This window comes from Desmodus rotundus, chromosome 1 (assembly GCF_022682495.2).
Source record: "Desmodus rotundus isolate HL8 chromosome 1, HLdesRot8A.1, whole genome shotgun sequence".
Taxonomy (NCBI): Eukaryota; Metazoa; Chordata; class Mammalia; order Chiroptera; family Phyllostomidae; genus Desmodus; species Desmodus rotundus.
In genome coordinates, this window is record NC_071387.1 from 6560667 (window position 1) to 6574729 (window position 14063).

General features: G+C 52.8%; 1 protein-coding gene across 4 annotated transcripts in view; it reads right to left on the bottom strand.

Annotated features, from left to right (window-relative positions):
- GARNL3 (GTPase activating Rap/RanGAP domain like 3) overlaps positions 1-14063 on the bottom strand; it is a 120834-nt gene that overhangs the window by 22297 nt on the left and 84474 nt on the right. For all 4 annotated transcript variants that reach the window (XM_045197043.3, XM_024562127.4, XM_024562129.4 and 1 more), the window contains 8 exons: positions 12957-13060; positions 9959-10067; positions 8162-8207; positions 7233-7339; positions 5407-5522; positions 4634-4738; positions 3570-3644; positions 621-732 (listed from right to left, as the gene is read on the bottom strand). In XM_045197043.3, the coding sequence (XP_045052978.1) occupies positions 621-732; positions 3570-3644; positions 4634-4738; positions 5407-5522; positions 7233-7339; positions 8162-8207; positions 9959-10067; positions 12957-13060 (774 nt within the window). The remainder of the gene's footprint in view (positions 1-620; positions 733-3569; positions 3645-4633; positions 4739-5406; positions 5523-7232; positions 7340-8161; positions 8208-9958; positions 10068-12956; positions 13061-14063) is intronic.

Below are 14063 nucleotides of genomic sequence, written 5' to 3' on the forward strand. Positions count from 1 at the left end.
CTGTACAGCATCCTCGCCGAGGACGGGTCTGATCGGGGGCTGATCTCTGCTGACAGGGAGCTGGCCACCCCCACAGCAGCCTGGCCCACTCGGATGGCAGGAAGTTTGGTTTTATATTGACTTGAAATCTGTCTTCCTGTCAAAATCTTTTTGTTTCTATATCCATCAAAAATGGATTATCTATGCTTCTTGTTGTTTTGGACATCAAGTACGTTTTCAATTAGAAACCTTAAAAAGAGGAAGAGAGCTCTGAGAGAGCATGTCCCTGAGCGAGCAGCTCTAAATAACAACATGTACTTGTTGATTTAGGGTGAAGGTTGGAATCGTGACAAGTACTGGCCGAACGCAGATTCTTTTCTGCGGGTCATCTGATACCCACAGAGCACTCAGGGATGCGGGGAGGGGACGAACCTGTCACGCACGACTCACCCTCTGGCTGGCTGGTTCGGAAAATATTCCCCCCGCTTGTCCTGAAACAAGGGGGTAATCTCGTCAAGAAATGAAACATTGCTAACCTCTGAGGACACATTTATCAAGAGAGCTGACTGGCGGTCCACCCATCTGGGAAGTGCTACAAGTCACACAAGTAAAGACATTGGAAGGAGCAGCTACTCACTCACCATCCACTAGCAAGACGCCAGCATCAGTGGAGACCAGCAAGGCCTGGCCCCAGGGGTCCGCACACACGGCCTCATGGGGGAAATTGCTGTAGAAACACTGAGGTTCCCAGGGCTGCGAGGCGACAGAAGCATCGGAAGGTAAGTGCACCAGACAGAAGACAGCACACGGCCCCCCACGCCGCGCGGTACCCCGCCTGAAACGGCAACACAGATGCCCCGCCCGTTGGCTGTGTGGGCTGGGGCTCCTTTCAAATACGCACCCAACAGGAAAAGAGTGACGTCATGCGTCTCTGACACCATCCCCTGTCCCTGTATCGGAAATTGTTCTTTAGGGACAATTGAGGCATCGGTGACTTCTTTTTTTAAAAGATGTTTTTCTTTTAACACCTGGGAGTTGGACCCACTGATGCCTAATTTTTGGAGAATTCAGTCTAGTTCATCGTAGAAGGGAGCCCTACATAACTCTCTTAAAGTGTTAGACTCCTGTGTTGCTGATTCAGCATTATTACAACATACGCAGTGGAAGAAGTTGATACTGTCTTAACAGGAACATGCTTCCTGACACAGTCAAGGCAACATGATCGTAAAGAAAAAAATAACACTTGTAGGAATATGGCAAGTGCTGGTGACGAAACCTGCTTATGTTCCCCCACATGACGGATTCGCCCCGTGACTCTTGTCCGTAGTTTCATTTCCTTTCGGACACGGCGAGTCGGCCCTGTCCCCACTGCCTCAGAGCTGCGTGTGGATGCCTGGGCTGGGCTGGCCTCGTCTAGCGGGCTCTTAGTCCCTCCAGAATCATGTACGTTTTCAACAGAATCATTGACGTGTCTCCAGAGCACGGAGCTTGGCCTCACAGGACAAAGGAGTTTTCGGAGATTCTCAGGGACAAGCTGAACTCTTACCTCTTCAGTCTCTCTGTCACTCAGATGTTGCACCAGGGCTGCTCGAAGAGCCTGCATGCACTGGCTGGGATTTGTGTGCACCCGGTGAACACACGCTCACGTACTCAGAGAGGAAGCGATGGCTCTGAGGTCACCTTCAAGGGTGTCATGTGGGATGAGGGCAAATTCTGTGTGTATTATCACTCTAGAAAAGCATGCTCTCCCTTTAAGAAACCCACATGCCTCAACATGAATATTCTAATTGCTAAAATGAGGCAAGAACAGAGCACTTATGCAGAGCAGGGTTCTTGACCCAGAAGATCTAAGGGCCCTAGAGGGTCCAGGGAGGCCCCACCGTCTGTGAAACCCAGAAATTGCATTCTCAATGCTGTGTATGTGCCGTGTGTACCCTTTAGTGGGCCGAGGTGTGTGTGTGTGTGTGTGTGTGTGTGTGTGTGTGTGTGTTTTGCTGTCATGAATTCTCAAAGGGGCCGGGGACTCCAGGATGTGAGGACATCCTGTATAAAGTGTCAGAGATACAGAGGCTCTGGTCTGAGGACAGATGGCACTTGCCACTTCACTGAACTCCCTTCTGCCACGTGTGAGGCTTGAACAGATTCCGCAGGGTGGGAACGTGATCTCCAGCCACCCTCCCTAAGCACAGGACTGTTAACTCGCTTGCTCTAAGAGCATCAACACAGCTCACGGAATGCTGGGTGCGTAGGAGGCTGACAAAGCTCCATCGTTGGAAACTGAACCCTCTCGGGAGCAGCACGTGGGACTCTGGCTGCTCTGGGCCCGACTGTATGAGAGTCCATTAGTCCTGCTAGAGCAGCGCTTCTCCAGCGGCGGCCCGGGGCCCACTGCCACGTTCTGAACTGAGCCAAAAGATGGACGCTCGCTCTTCGTTGTTCACTGGTGAACCACCATGGACTTTCATTTTTATGTATGCCTCGGAACTGCTTATGAAGAAGGCTACTAAATCTCACTGGAATTTATTACTTATAAAGTGCTTGGCAACCCTGCAAATTCCACTATTCACACAAACAAGCAGATGGTGGGAATTTCTGCAGCTTTGGGAAAGGCTTTGCTATCAGTCTTGTGTAACTTGGGCTGTGGTTTTTTGCATCCATTGTATTTTGAATTCATCATTTTCCCCAAAACCGTGTGTAGGGTCTGCAATGCAGATACAGACCATCTATACCTTTATCACTAAGGTCAATATACTCATAATTCTTTTGTTTTTATAATGGACACTTCTGCAGAGATGTGCTGTCCGCAAATCCGTCCCCTTTAAGGAACTTATATATTCTGAACATAGACATAATTAAGTACGTGTATTGCTTTACAATACAAAATCATGCTGACAGTAAGTTCATAATGCAACTTGGTCTTTTCTTTCCTCTTCTCTTCTTCATTACCACGTGGTTCCTTCTCCATGTGGAAATAAGAATTTTTTGGTTGGCTGAGTAAGCTGTCCAGTAGGCAGTGGTTTCTCAGCTGTGGTCCTCAGACCAACAGCATCAGCATTATCTGGGGACGTGTTACAGCTGCAAATTCTCAGCCCCTACCCTCCCACCCCCCATCCCAGACCTCCTGTGCCAGAAACTCCAGGGTGATTCACATGCCCATGAAAGCTTGGAAGCCTGGCCCCAGAACCTCGCTGTTCAGAGTGTGCCCACGGTCAGAGTGCCACATGACCCTTGTTAGAAATGCAGACCCTGACCCTGCCCCAGGACCGCTGGATCGGAGCGTGAATCTGGCCACGATATCCAGGCAAGCTGTCTGCACCCAGGGCCTGGGGAGCACTGTGCGACCCAGTCTGCCTGGCCAGGCCCAGTCCGAAGCTCTGCTCCCCATGAGTGTGAAAAGGCAACGTGTACAGCGGGCACAGGGAGGCTAACACCCAGTGCCACCCAGCTTTATCTGGGCTTCCTCTGAGGACTCTCTGACCACAGACAAGCTCTTCTTCCTCCTGCCCCACAAACCTCTTTCTAAGAATCTGGGTAACTTCACTGAGGACAAAGGACATTCACAGTTGAACTTGAAAGTATCATCCACTCACCTCTTTTTTGCAGATCCCTGAAGCCACCCAGCTGGGTGGAGCGTCCACTCTCACGATGGACTTCAGTTTTAGCGCCTTACAGAAGAGAGATCTCTTTGAAAGTGTGTTATTAGGCAGTGAGAGACAGCAGGGTCAGCAATTATGATGGGAACTTTAGGAACACTTAAACAGGGGTAATTCCAGACTAAGGTTCTGGGCTCCCACACTGTCCTCTCATTGAAGATAAGGCCTGCAGTTGGCCTGACAGGGTGAGGCCCTAATGACAAGGTCCCAACCCAGGGACCCCACACGCACTCTGTCATTTCCACCAATCAGCATATCAATACAGTGACTGTCAAACCATGAGTATCGAAAACAGTTGCCAGGCCCTCCTGACACCTGATGAACCAGAACGTCTGAAGGTGGAGTCGGGTATCTTTACCAAGGACCATTGCCGGGGGCCCCGGACACAGGGCACCTGTTTTGGGAAACAGTGACCTTGGCTTCTATGCTCCCCTCGGTCACCCTACTTCACCCTCTACTTTTGGGTCAGATATTTCTCTGCAATTGGCAGCTGGCCTTCTTCCTGCTATGGTGTGGGATCAAGGCAGAAAGCAGTGCCACCTCTTGGAGCCGAGAAATACCAATGTTGTGTGGGAGCAAGGCAAAGGGGGAGTGACGCCTGGCAGCCACCTGGTTGTGGCGATTGCTTCCAGGCGGTAGGGTGGAAATTCAGGTCTTTTGTGAGGACATGGCCGCTTCACTCCCTCCTGTCCCCAAATCGGTCACCCGCTCTTCAGAACATTCCTGCAGGCAGGTAAGGAGACATGTTCCCTGGGCTGGGAGGTGGAAGGTGGGGCCCAGATGGCCCTGCAGCCTCTTGCTCCCCGTCAACTGCATCCCTCTCACTCACACCTGCACGGACCCTTCCCTGCAGGCTCATCAGAAATCTCACTCACGGTTCCCGCAGTCAGCCTGGGGGAAGTCACACGCTCCTGTACGAGTGTGCAAACATACAATCTTTGCAGGTTCCGATGGGACTCACGACTACACGCCCTGCACAGAGGTTCCAGAACACAACCCACCTGCCCTATTCTAACAAACTCAGCCTGGCGGGCCTCCTCTTTCTTCCGCGCTGACTTGGGTGACTCTGGCAGGACGTCGCTAAAAGACCGTCTGTTAAGCATGTTCTAAAAAAGAAAAACAGCTTATGAGTTCCACAAAAGCTTGTCAAGCCTCCTTCCTTGGCTTCTCGGGAGGCACAGACCTATCTGCCCCAACGCTCCTGTTTCTGCCTTCTGTGTCCATCACTCACTAAGCATTCAGGGAGCCCGCCCCCACCAGCCCCGTGCTCAGGATCTGTGCCAGATGCTGGGGGCGGAAGAGCCGACAGGTGCAGAGGCAGTGCTGTGTGGCGGCGGACAGCAGGGGCTTCGAGGTCCAGCAAACCAGCAGCTCCAGAAAACCTTAAAAAAGCGCCAGACTCTCTCCACAACCCCATGTCTGCCTGTCCATCAGCTTTGTGGCACTGGTCGTGCCGAGTAACACCACCAAGCACAGCCCCCCCACCCCCAAAGCATGCTCCGACGCTCCACAGATCGCTGTTCCCTGTGCCTGCTCCAGCCTGCACCTTGACTTCCACGGGCTGTGGCTTCTGAAACCCATGCTCCCGTGCATGGAGAGTCAGCATCCCTCCTCCTCACGGGAACAACATGAGGGCATCAGCTGGGTGGCCCCAGCCCTGCCTTGACAGCAAGGACCAAGGCGATGCCCGTGCTCTGCTACCCAGACTCCTCGCTGGGACCTGTGTCCTCCACGCAGACCCCACGGGAAGAGAGAGGCCGTGGACCCGGGTTACCTTATGCACATCTGGCATCAAATCCTGGTATAAGGATCGGATCAGCATATCCAGCGTCCGCCGGCGCTTCTGGGCAAATGTTGGGGTTTCCAGAGTGGCTTTTTCACCATTAATTACTAAAATAAACCAAGTTATCAAGGCAGTTATAAATATTAACGTCTACTGAAGAATGTCCTTCTCAAGAAAACGCCCCATCGGGAAGAGCACCCACTTTCCTAACACCAGTACCACCGCTGGTCGTTCCTTCACGGAAGACAGCTTACAGACTCTGGCTTCCTCATGCAAACTCATAGTCCATGGGCAGGCCCTTACCTTTCCTGCTGGACTGCAACTTCCCGAGCAGAGGGTATACCTAACTACCGAAGGCCTAATACGTACCCAACTTGCCACCATCTGCCATCCCGCCCATAGCACCCACCCATTCGTCCGTCTGTCCGTCCATCCTCCCACCCACCTACCCAGCCAACTCTGGCCAAACCACCAGCATGCCATTCAACGGCATGAAATATATACACTTGGTACATTTTGTTAGAAAAAAAAAACCAATGGCCTCAGCAGAGTGCTCAGCTTCTTAGTCTAATGGAAGTTTCTTCTGGGGAATAGAAAGCTAGTGGGTTAGCGGACCGGACGCCAGGAGTCCTTGAAGCGGACCGTGGGGTTACACGTGCGTGCACAGAGCAGCAAGCGTGCGACAGAGGCCGGAAGCCTGAGGTTAGGCCGGTTCCGGGTACGGGTCACAGCTGGGCTGCTACCTGCACGTTCTTAAGCAAACTATTCAGCTCTTTGGGGCCTCGCTTCTCTACCTTGTAAAACGGGTGTAAACCTTGTACAAGTTCAAGTCCATTACTGTACAAGAGTGCCAGTAACGGCACTTCCCTGTCAGGGACCCTGCCAATTGTTAAATGGTATCAAACGTGAGGAGTGAGCACAGTGAGAGGCACGGCAATGAATCAGCCAGCTATCATCAAGGATTACTGTTCCTGTATAGAGGAGGGAGGAAGGGCAGTGTTCACAGACCGGAGGGTGACTCCCTGGCGACAGGCGTTTCCTGGGAAGACCTGCTCGGGAGACAAGCTCAGATGGCTTGCTGGCCAGGCACCTCTCAGGAATTTAAACTCGGCCTGTCTACTCTTTCCTCTTACTCTGTGACAGGGAATGTTTTTGTTTGGGGATATTTTCTCCTTAGTACCCCAGAAATATCCATTTTAAATGACTTGGTTTTGGCTGAATAAGGGAGAAAGTTCAAATGTTTTGTGGAAATTGGTGCCACTTACTGTTCTCTTGGGGTTTTCCACCTGGCCCACCTCCTCCTCCTCCTAAAGCCACACTGGAATTCAGAGACTTCTGAGCCTTGGCTTCTACCTTCGCTCTCACGCCACCAGCCCCTCCTGGGCCTGCCTGGCTCCACCCTCTGTGACTTCAACACACCCTCTCCATAATCCTTAGCCCCTCTTCTCCCACCGCAAATCTCCGACTGCGTCCTTCATGCCCTGCCACCCCACGCTTCAGAGGGTGCTGGAGAAAGTCGCCCTGTCCACCGATAACCTGGGTCCTGAGTGCTGCTGAGCGATGACGGCTGGCCTCTCGAGCCCCAGGTCTCAGGCCCCTTCCCTGAAGGCAAGGAGGGGCGTAGGTACAGACGGGGACTCGGGGAGACCCGCACAGCACCGCCAGACCACTAAACACGTTCCGTGTGAAGAATGAACAACACACAGCGGAACCGATGCCTGAACGATGACGCTTTCTTACGCAGCATCCTGGGAGAATCGGAAGAAAGATATTCTGGTGTAGAACAAGGAGCAAAAACATTTCCAAACCGAACTTACGTTTCACTAGCAAAAAGTCCCTGAACTCCTGGCGGTCTGTAAACACTGGTGGGGATGGCAAGGGTGGGCCAAAGAGTGGCACGCTTTCTTCCGAAAATATTTTCAGCCTACGTAGAGAACATTTCAGGATTATTTGTTTTCTTTGGACATCACCGGTATTTTGACCTTAAATTTGTCTGGTTGCCCATGTGATGTGTTGGGAATATTCGCTCTGCAGGATGCGCCGTCCTGTGGGTGCCGGAGCCTTGGGCACCAGGCAGCTCTCCCATGTGCTCCAGGGCAGAGGCCAGGTCTTCCTGTGTCCTTCGTGGTCCAACCCACCACCGTGGGCAGGGCCAGGCACCCAGAAATAATGGCAAAGGCCACCACTGAGCACCCACTCATCCCAGGCAGCATACTTGGTATTTTAAGACACAATGTCGGTGGATTCTCGCCAACATGCTAAACTAGTATCATCACCTTCATTCTATCGTTACCTGAGATGGGAAGGCGACACTTTTTTCAAAGCCTCAAAGTTAATAAGTGACAGAGTTGGGATTCTCTTTGGCTCTATTTGGCTCAAAGTTCACACTCTTTGCACAACCTCCTGACACCCTTCACAGAGTGTTTCTGAGAACAGACAGACAGGAAGGATGTGGCCTAGGAAAGGGGATACTCTGCTTGAGATCAAATGTGTCAGCTTGGAGCCCACAGCAGAGCGCAATAAGATCCCAAACTAACCCCGACCCTGGGCCTGCCGCACATGGCAACGTTACACGGAACAGGATTTTCCAGAAGAGATGACGGCTTTGAAGAAAGTTCTCTAAGGTGGGGACACCTCAAACGAATCAAGAGATATCTGTCATAATTGAGTCCCATGAAATGATCGCTCAATTAACAAGTAAACACAAGAATTGGAGCCAGCAGTCGATGACCGTGTCGGTACCTACCGGTAATTGTCATTTTGCGGATCGTGCCTCACTAAGGCAAAAATGTCTGTGGCGATGCTTAAGGAAATCAACCAGTAACCCCGGTGCGCACAGCCAGTGGCCTGTGCTCTGAACAGCCCCAGTGCAGAATCATCCCGGACCTGCCCTTTGTAGTCAGGCACCCGTCACCCGCAGGGTGACTTCTCTCAAAGAGACAGCCCAGGAAGACAGAGGTTCGCCCTCTGTATGTTCATCCTTTGGGGGAAGAGCTAAATCTCCAAATCTGTCAGCAAATCCATATAAATAAAGCTACTAAGTGACAAAGAAGCCAACAAAGCGAAAAGAGCAATTCTGTTGCTTGGAAACGCAGAGATCCCAACAGGACATTATCATAGATTTCATCTCACGTTTTGAAGAGAAAAGCAATTCAAACGTTCCCACTGTACATACACCTTCCCTCTTTCTCCCTCTCTCTGCATTTGGTAGACTAAACAAACCAAAACAAACCCAAGTCGCTGCAGGCAGCCCCTGGGTGGCCTCTACTTGGCTTGTGCCGGGCCCATGGAGATAAAATAGTACCAAGCCCCCAGCCAGCTTCCCCTTTTTTCCCTCCCGTTCCTCCTCCCTGCCCAGCTCAGCTTTGCTTACTAGGGCTAAAAAGCCGTCAGCTGCTCAAAGTGTCTCCATATCTAGACGCAAGGGAAGGAATCTGCACTGACCCATGAAGATTCTGGAGAGCCCTCTCTGGACACAAATGCGCCAAGCCCCAGAGCTAAAGGACACTCTAAAAGGAATAAGCATCCTCAGTCACTTAAAGGGCTGCCTCCCTCCCTATCCTGCAGTGGCTAGGGAGAGGCTCTCTGCCCACGGGCCCACTGCAGGTGGGGAAATGTGGTCCTACATCCCAGCCAACAGAGCAACTGTCCCAGTAAGCAGGGCTGGGAGCGGAAACGGTTCGCAGTGAAGTGCGGGTGCGCTCCGTTTCCTTCAATTTTCAGCTTTTAAATCCTCCCATGCTACATTGTTAGGTGACAATGAACGAGCCCATGTCTGCAGAGCAACCTGCTTCCGGATGCTACGAGTCTTAAGGGCCCTGTCTCCCACCATTCTTACTGGAGTCTTCTGAAAAGCCCTATTAGTTGCCTTTTACTAATTATGCACAGCCTGCAGAGGTACCACCTGGGGTCTCCCTGTCAGGGTCCGTGGCCCAGAGTGACAGGGCCACACCGGGTGTCCGCCGGGAGGGCCAGCTCATATCCCATGCCTGCCTGCCTGGCTGAGCTTGGGCATCACACAGAGCTTCAGCAGGACTTTGCCACCATGGGAGCTAAACAGAAACTAGAGGATGCAGACGGGAAGCAAATAAAAATACGACCAGTTCTATCAGTTCTCCGAGTGTGAGAGCTGACAATGCAGCAGCTGTTACCAGGGCTTAGAATCAACAAAGAAACGTGATTTTGGCATTTCACCTTTCTTCCCTTGCAAGTTTCTCAGAGGATTCAACTAGAATTCTTCTAATGAATTTCCCATTGATGGATGGGAGGAAGTTTCCCTGATTTCACAGACTCCCTGAGGAAAAAGAAGAGATTGTAGAAGTCAGGAACTGCCTGGGAACTAAGCCATCTATTACCCCACTGGATGGAGAGAGAAGAGGGAACAGTGCTGATGAGAAAGCCCCAAACGGTGCGTCTGAGCTCTAGCCACACCCAAACAACGACAACACACGGGTCCACCGTTGCACTGGCGGGAGGGGTGTGCCAGGCGGGAGGGGCTGCCCAGCAGCTCTCTGCGTGGAGTGGTCGCCAAGGCCCAGGATACGTGTGAAATGGGAGCGGATCATGGAAGGCTTGAAGGCAGGAGAGGGTTCCTCCCCTTCCTGGAACACAATGGTGACGATGTCGTTCCCGATGTGGCGCTTCCTTTCCACCTGGAAGTGAGCATACATAAGGTCACTGAGAAGGTCGCTCGAACACGGCATGGAGTTACAAAACTAGCACAGGATGACCAACCACAAAGATCAGAGCCCGAACTTCAGGCGTCTTTGATCCCTTGCCTCCCACATTTTACCAGCTGACTCCGGCTCCGCCACCACCCCTCTCTGCCGCTCCACTCCCGATAGGCCTGACCCCCTCCTGTCTGTGGTTGGCACAAGCCTCCTGGCCAGCCTCCCTGCCGCCACTCTCTCCCACTGCACTTTCCTGATTGTGCTCATCTTCACTCGTCTCCTTAGCCTGGAATTCGAGGCCCCCAAACAAGAGACCTTACATCAGAATTCCTGGGGTGTATCTTAGAAATGCCTCAGTGTGCAGCACAGACCTGGCGAAAACATGGCCCTACCTAATCTGAGCCCAGCTGACCTTCCCAAAATGACCTCCTAGGTGCGTGGTCAGCAATTTTTTTCCATAAAGGGCCAGATAGTAAACATTTTCGGTTTTGTAGAACCCATTATCTCTTTGCGACACATAGCTCTGCTGTTGTAGTTCAAAAGCTGCTAGGGCCACAGGTACGGGAGTGGGCGTGGCTGTGTTCTCAGAACACTTTATTAGCACGCTGGACCCGGCCCACTGGGCCTGAGTTCCAGAGGGGGTCTGGCTGGAGATGTAATTTTGGGTGTCACTGCATAGAAGAGCTATTTACAGCCACAAGACTGGGTGAGGTCAGGAAGGAGTGAACGGGTGCAGAACGAGAAGAGGACCGAGAACTGAGCTCTGGGAGTGGCAATGCACGAAATGCGCCCGAGACCTGGAGCCAGTTCCCTGCAGAGCTGGGGTTTGGTCCAGATCCAGCCGATCACAGAGCCTGTGCTTCCATCCGGTCCCAGAGCTGCTGCTGGGAGGCCAGAGGGAGTCAGTGGTGCGGTACACCACGGGGCGTTAGGAAGCAGGTGAGGCCCAGAGAGGCAACATCTAGGCTCCTCCTGAACCCCTGCTGTGGTTCACTTCCACTGTGGTTCCGTACGGGCATGGAGGGAGGAGAGAGATGGAAGAGGTCACTGTAACACCAGGACCGACAAAATCTTTGTAAAACTTTGTTTCTTTGCATCAGATTTGGTATGTGGCTCAGATTGCTCTGCCAGTGTTCTAGATGTCAAAGAGCCACCGAGACTTTATGGGCCAGGCTAGTCTCTGACTTTGTGCCTGTTACCTGAGCCCCCAAGAGACCACGACAGGTGCAGAGAGAGGCTCATAGTCCTCTGCCCTCCCAGGATGAGACACGCTATCATTCCACATTTCTTTTCTTTCTTCCCACCTGCAGCATCCTCCTGGCAACAGCGGCAAACGCACGGTTTTGATTTTCTTCATATCTACTGATGCTGGGCGAGTGGGGGGCCCAGGCCCTGCCCCGGAGCCCGGCAGGACGTTGAACACAGCAGGGTTCACCTGGGAACATTCTGGTGCTCCTGGTGAGTGCCGTTATGCCTTAATAGGCTAAGAGCCCTCGCACAAGATGAGGCTAAAGACTTCTGAGTTGGCCAAAGGCTGAGCTGGCACATCCATCCCTCCTGCCCCTCTGCTCAGGCCCTTTCTGTCACAGGCAACAGGCAATGTTGGTGAAGAAACAGGGCTGAAAACGTTGGGGTTGGGGGAGGAGGAGGGTTGTAATATATTTCAGTGGCAGTTTGTGACATTACCACTGACATGTAAGAGGTCGATACAACTTAGGGTGATTGGGAGGGACAGCATGGTCTCTCTTCTGCCCGGGACCCCAAGCCCCTAAGAGCCTCAGCCCTGAGAGGTGCAGCCCGGCGGCAGTGAGCAGGCCCCTCAGGCACACAGAGGAGGAAGCCTTGTTGCCAGTGACTCTCGGCCACTGACACCGTCTCCCCGGGGCCCAGGCTCTTCCTGCCTCACCTGTCCCTTCCCGGAGTCAGGCTCCTCAGGCCAGAACAAGCGTAAAGGCTCCAGTGGGTCTGCTCTGCCTGCGAGGTAATCCGCCAGCCCCTTATCCCAGCCGCCAACCACCCAACAGAACTCGCTCTTCCTGCCCCTCCCTGCCATGTCCCCAGAGCACCTTGGTGCCCCACGACTGCTACGCCACATCTTAGCCCCCAGATCTGCTTTGCGTCTGCCCCCCTGCTGAAGTCTTATCATTAAAATAAGAATTCCATGTCCTCAGAAAAGGCCTTTTTAGCCCCATCACCTTCCCTATATTTCTCACAGATCTTTGCTGAGCAGCTGTCACTCACGTTTGTGACATTTATTCACACGGGTGCCTTCAATGCATAAAAAATGGACACGATTCTGATAAAAAGTTAAATTAACTCCCCCCCACCATTCTTCAAATCCAGCAGCACGTGTCTTTGCAAACTGGAATTCTTTTCTCCTGGAAAAGGCCAGTCCCTGGGGTGAGTTTGGGGCGTCTCAGGAGGTGTTTTTCCCAGCATGGCCCAGCCCAAGCAGACAGGGTCAACCTCCTGCATGAATCCGAAAAACACTCGGGATCCACTTACTTCATGTCCCGGACCAGACACAGGGTCCACGAAGAGAAGTCACAGAGAGAAGGCCACGTGTATGCACGCAGTCTCTCAGGAGTCCATAAAACCATGCACACACACACAAACACACACTCGCTCACACACAGAAACGCACGTGCACCGTTACCTCTGACCCTTCACCTCCTTCTGGGGGTGGCGCCAGAGAGGACAACTGTCCCTCAGGCTCGTTGCAAGTGCAGGTAGAGAGACTGTAAATGGCATCCCTAAACTGGAGCCTGACCTTCAGCTCATCTGCTGTCACCCACACTCTGGGAAACCAAAACGGTGCTTTCCGGACGAGTTGGTGGCCTGTGTCCCCAGGGTGCCTGTGTTCACACGTACCTGCTGTTTGTTCTCTTTGGAATATGGCAACATGGTGGAGACGTGAAACATGATCTCGTGCCCTTGGTATACAGTATAAACCGAATGTATCCCTGTGGTATCGTCTGCAAAACACAAGCACGCACTGAGTGGGTGCAGAGCATTCTGGGACCAGAAGGAGGGGGTCTCTGTGCAGATGACGGGGACAGAGCACACAATCAGTACAGCCCCAAAGATCGTCACCCGCTGCGGGGCAGCAACCACACGGGTCCTGCCCACATGGAGGGCCTGTGCTCCGTCTCAGCTCCCGCGCTGTCTGAGGCACGCCCTGCCCCTCGGAGTGGTGGGCGTCATGAGAAGTCTAGGCTGAACAGGCCAGTGTGCTACACGCCCTTGCCTTCCACTTACTGCTGGCGTCCAGGAAACATTAACACGAGCTGACAGGCAAATAATGATCACGTCCATAAACAAAAGGAATACAGTGCTGGGAGAACTGCCTAGCGAGGAAAAGCACAGGCGTTGGAATCGGCCAGACCTGGATTCAAGTTCTCGTGAGCTATGTTCCTTTCAACAAGTCACCTCACCCCTCTGTGAGCCTCAGTTTCCTCCTTTAATAATGGAGATAAAAAATAGTACGTAGCTCCTAGGGATGTTGACCAGATTCTGCCTGCAAAGTGCTCAGCAGAGTGCCTGGCCACAGCAAGGGCTGGCTGGACGGCAGCCATAACCGTAAGGGGCTGGGGGCTGGCACTGGGGAGATGAGTGGCAGGCGTTCCTGGACTCCCCACAGACCCGGGAGGCCTGTGGGGTGAAGGCGGGGCCTGACGCCTGGGGCCAAAGACTTCGCCCCTGCAGCTGTCAGTAAATCGCTCACAGTGCAGGCCTCGCACCCTGCCTGGCCTTTCCTATTCCGAAATGACACCAATGTGGGCTGGTGGGGAGCTGAGGCTCCCGGGGTAAGGGGACCCGGATTTGAAGCCTGTCAAATTGAGGCCAAATGAGCTTTGCGTCACCTGCCTGGCTTACTTCGAGGACAAGAGCGAAGTAAACTAGACAGCTATGCAACTGGAAGATAGCCTGAGTGATTCCAAGTCTAAACGTGTGATCTTATGTACCTTCACCCCCTAA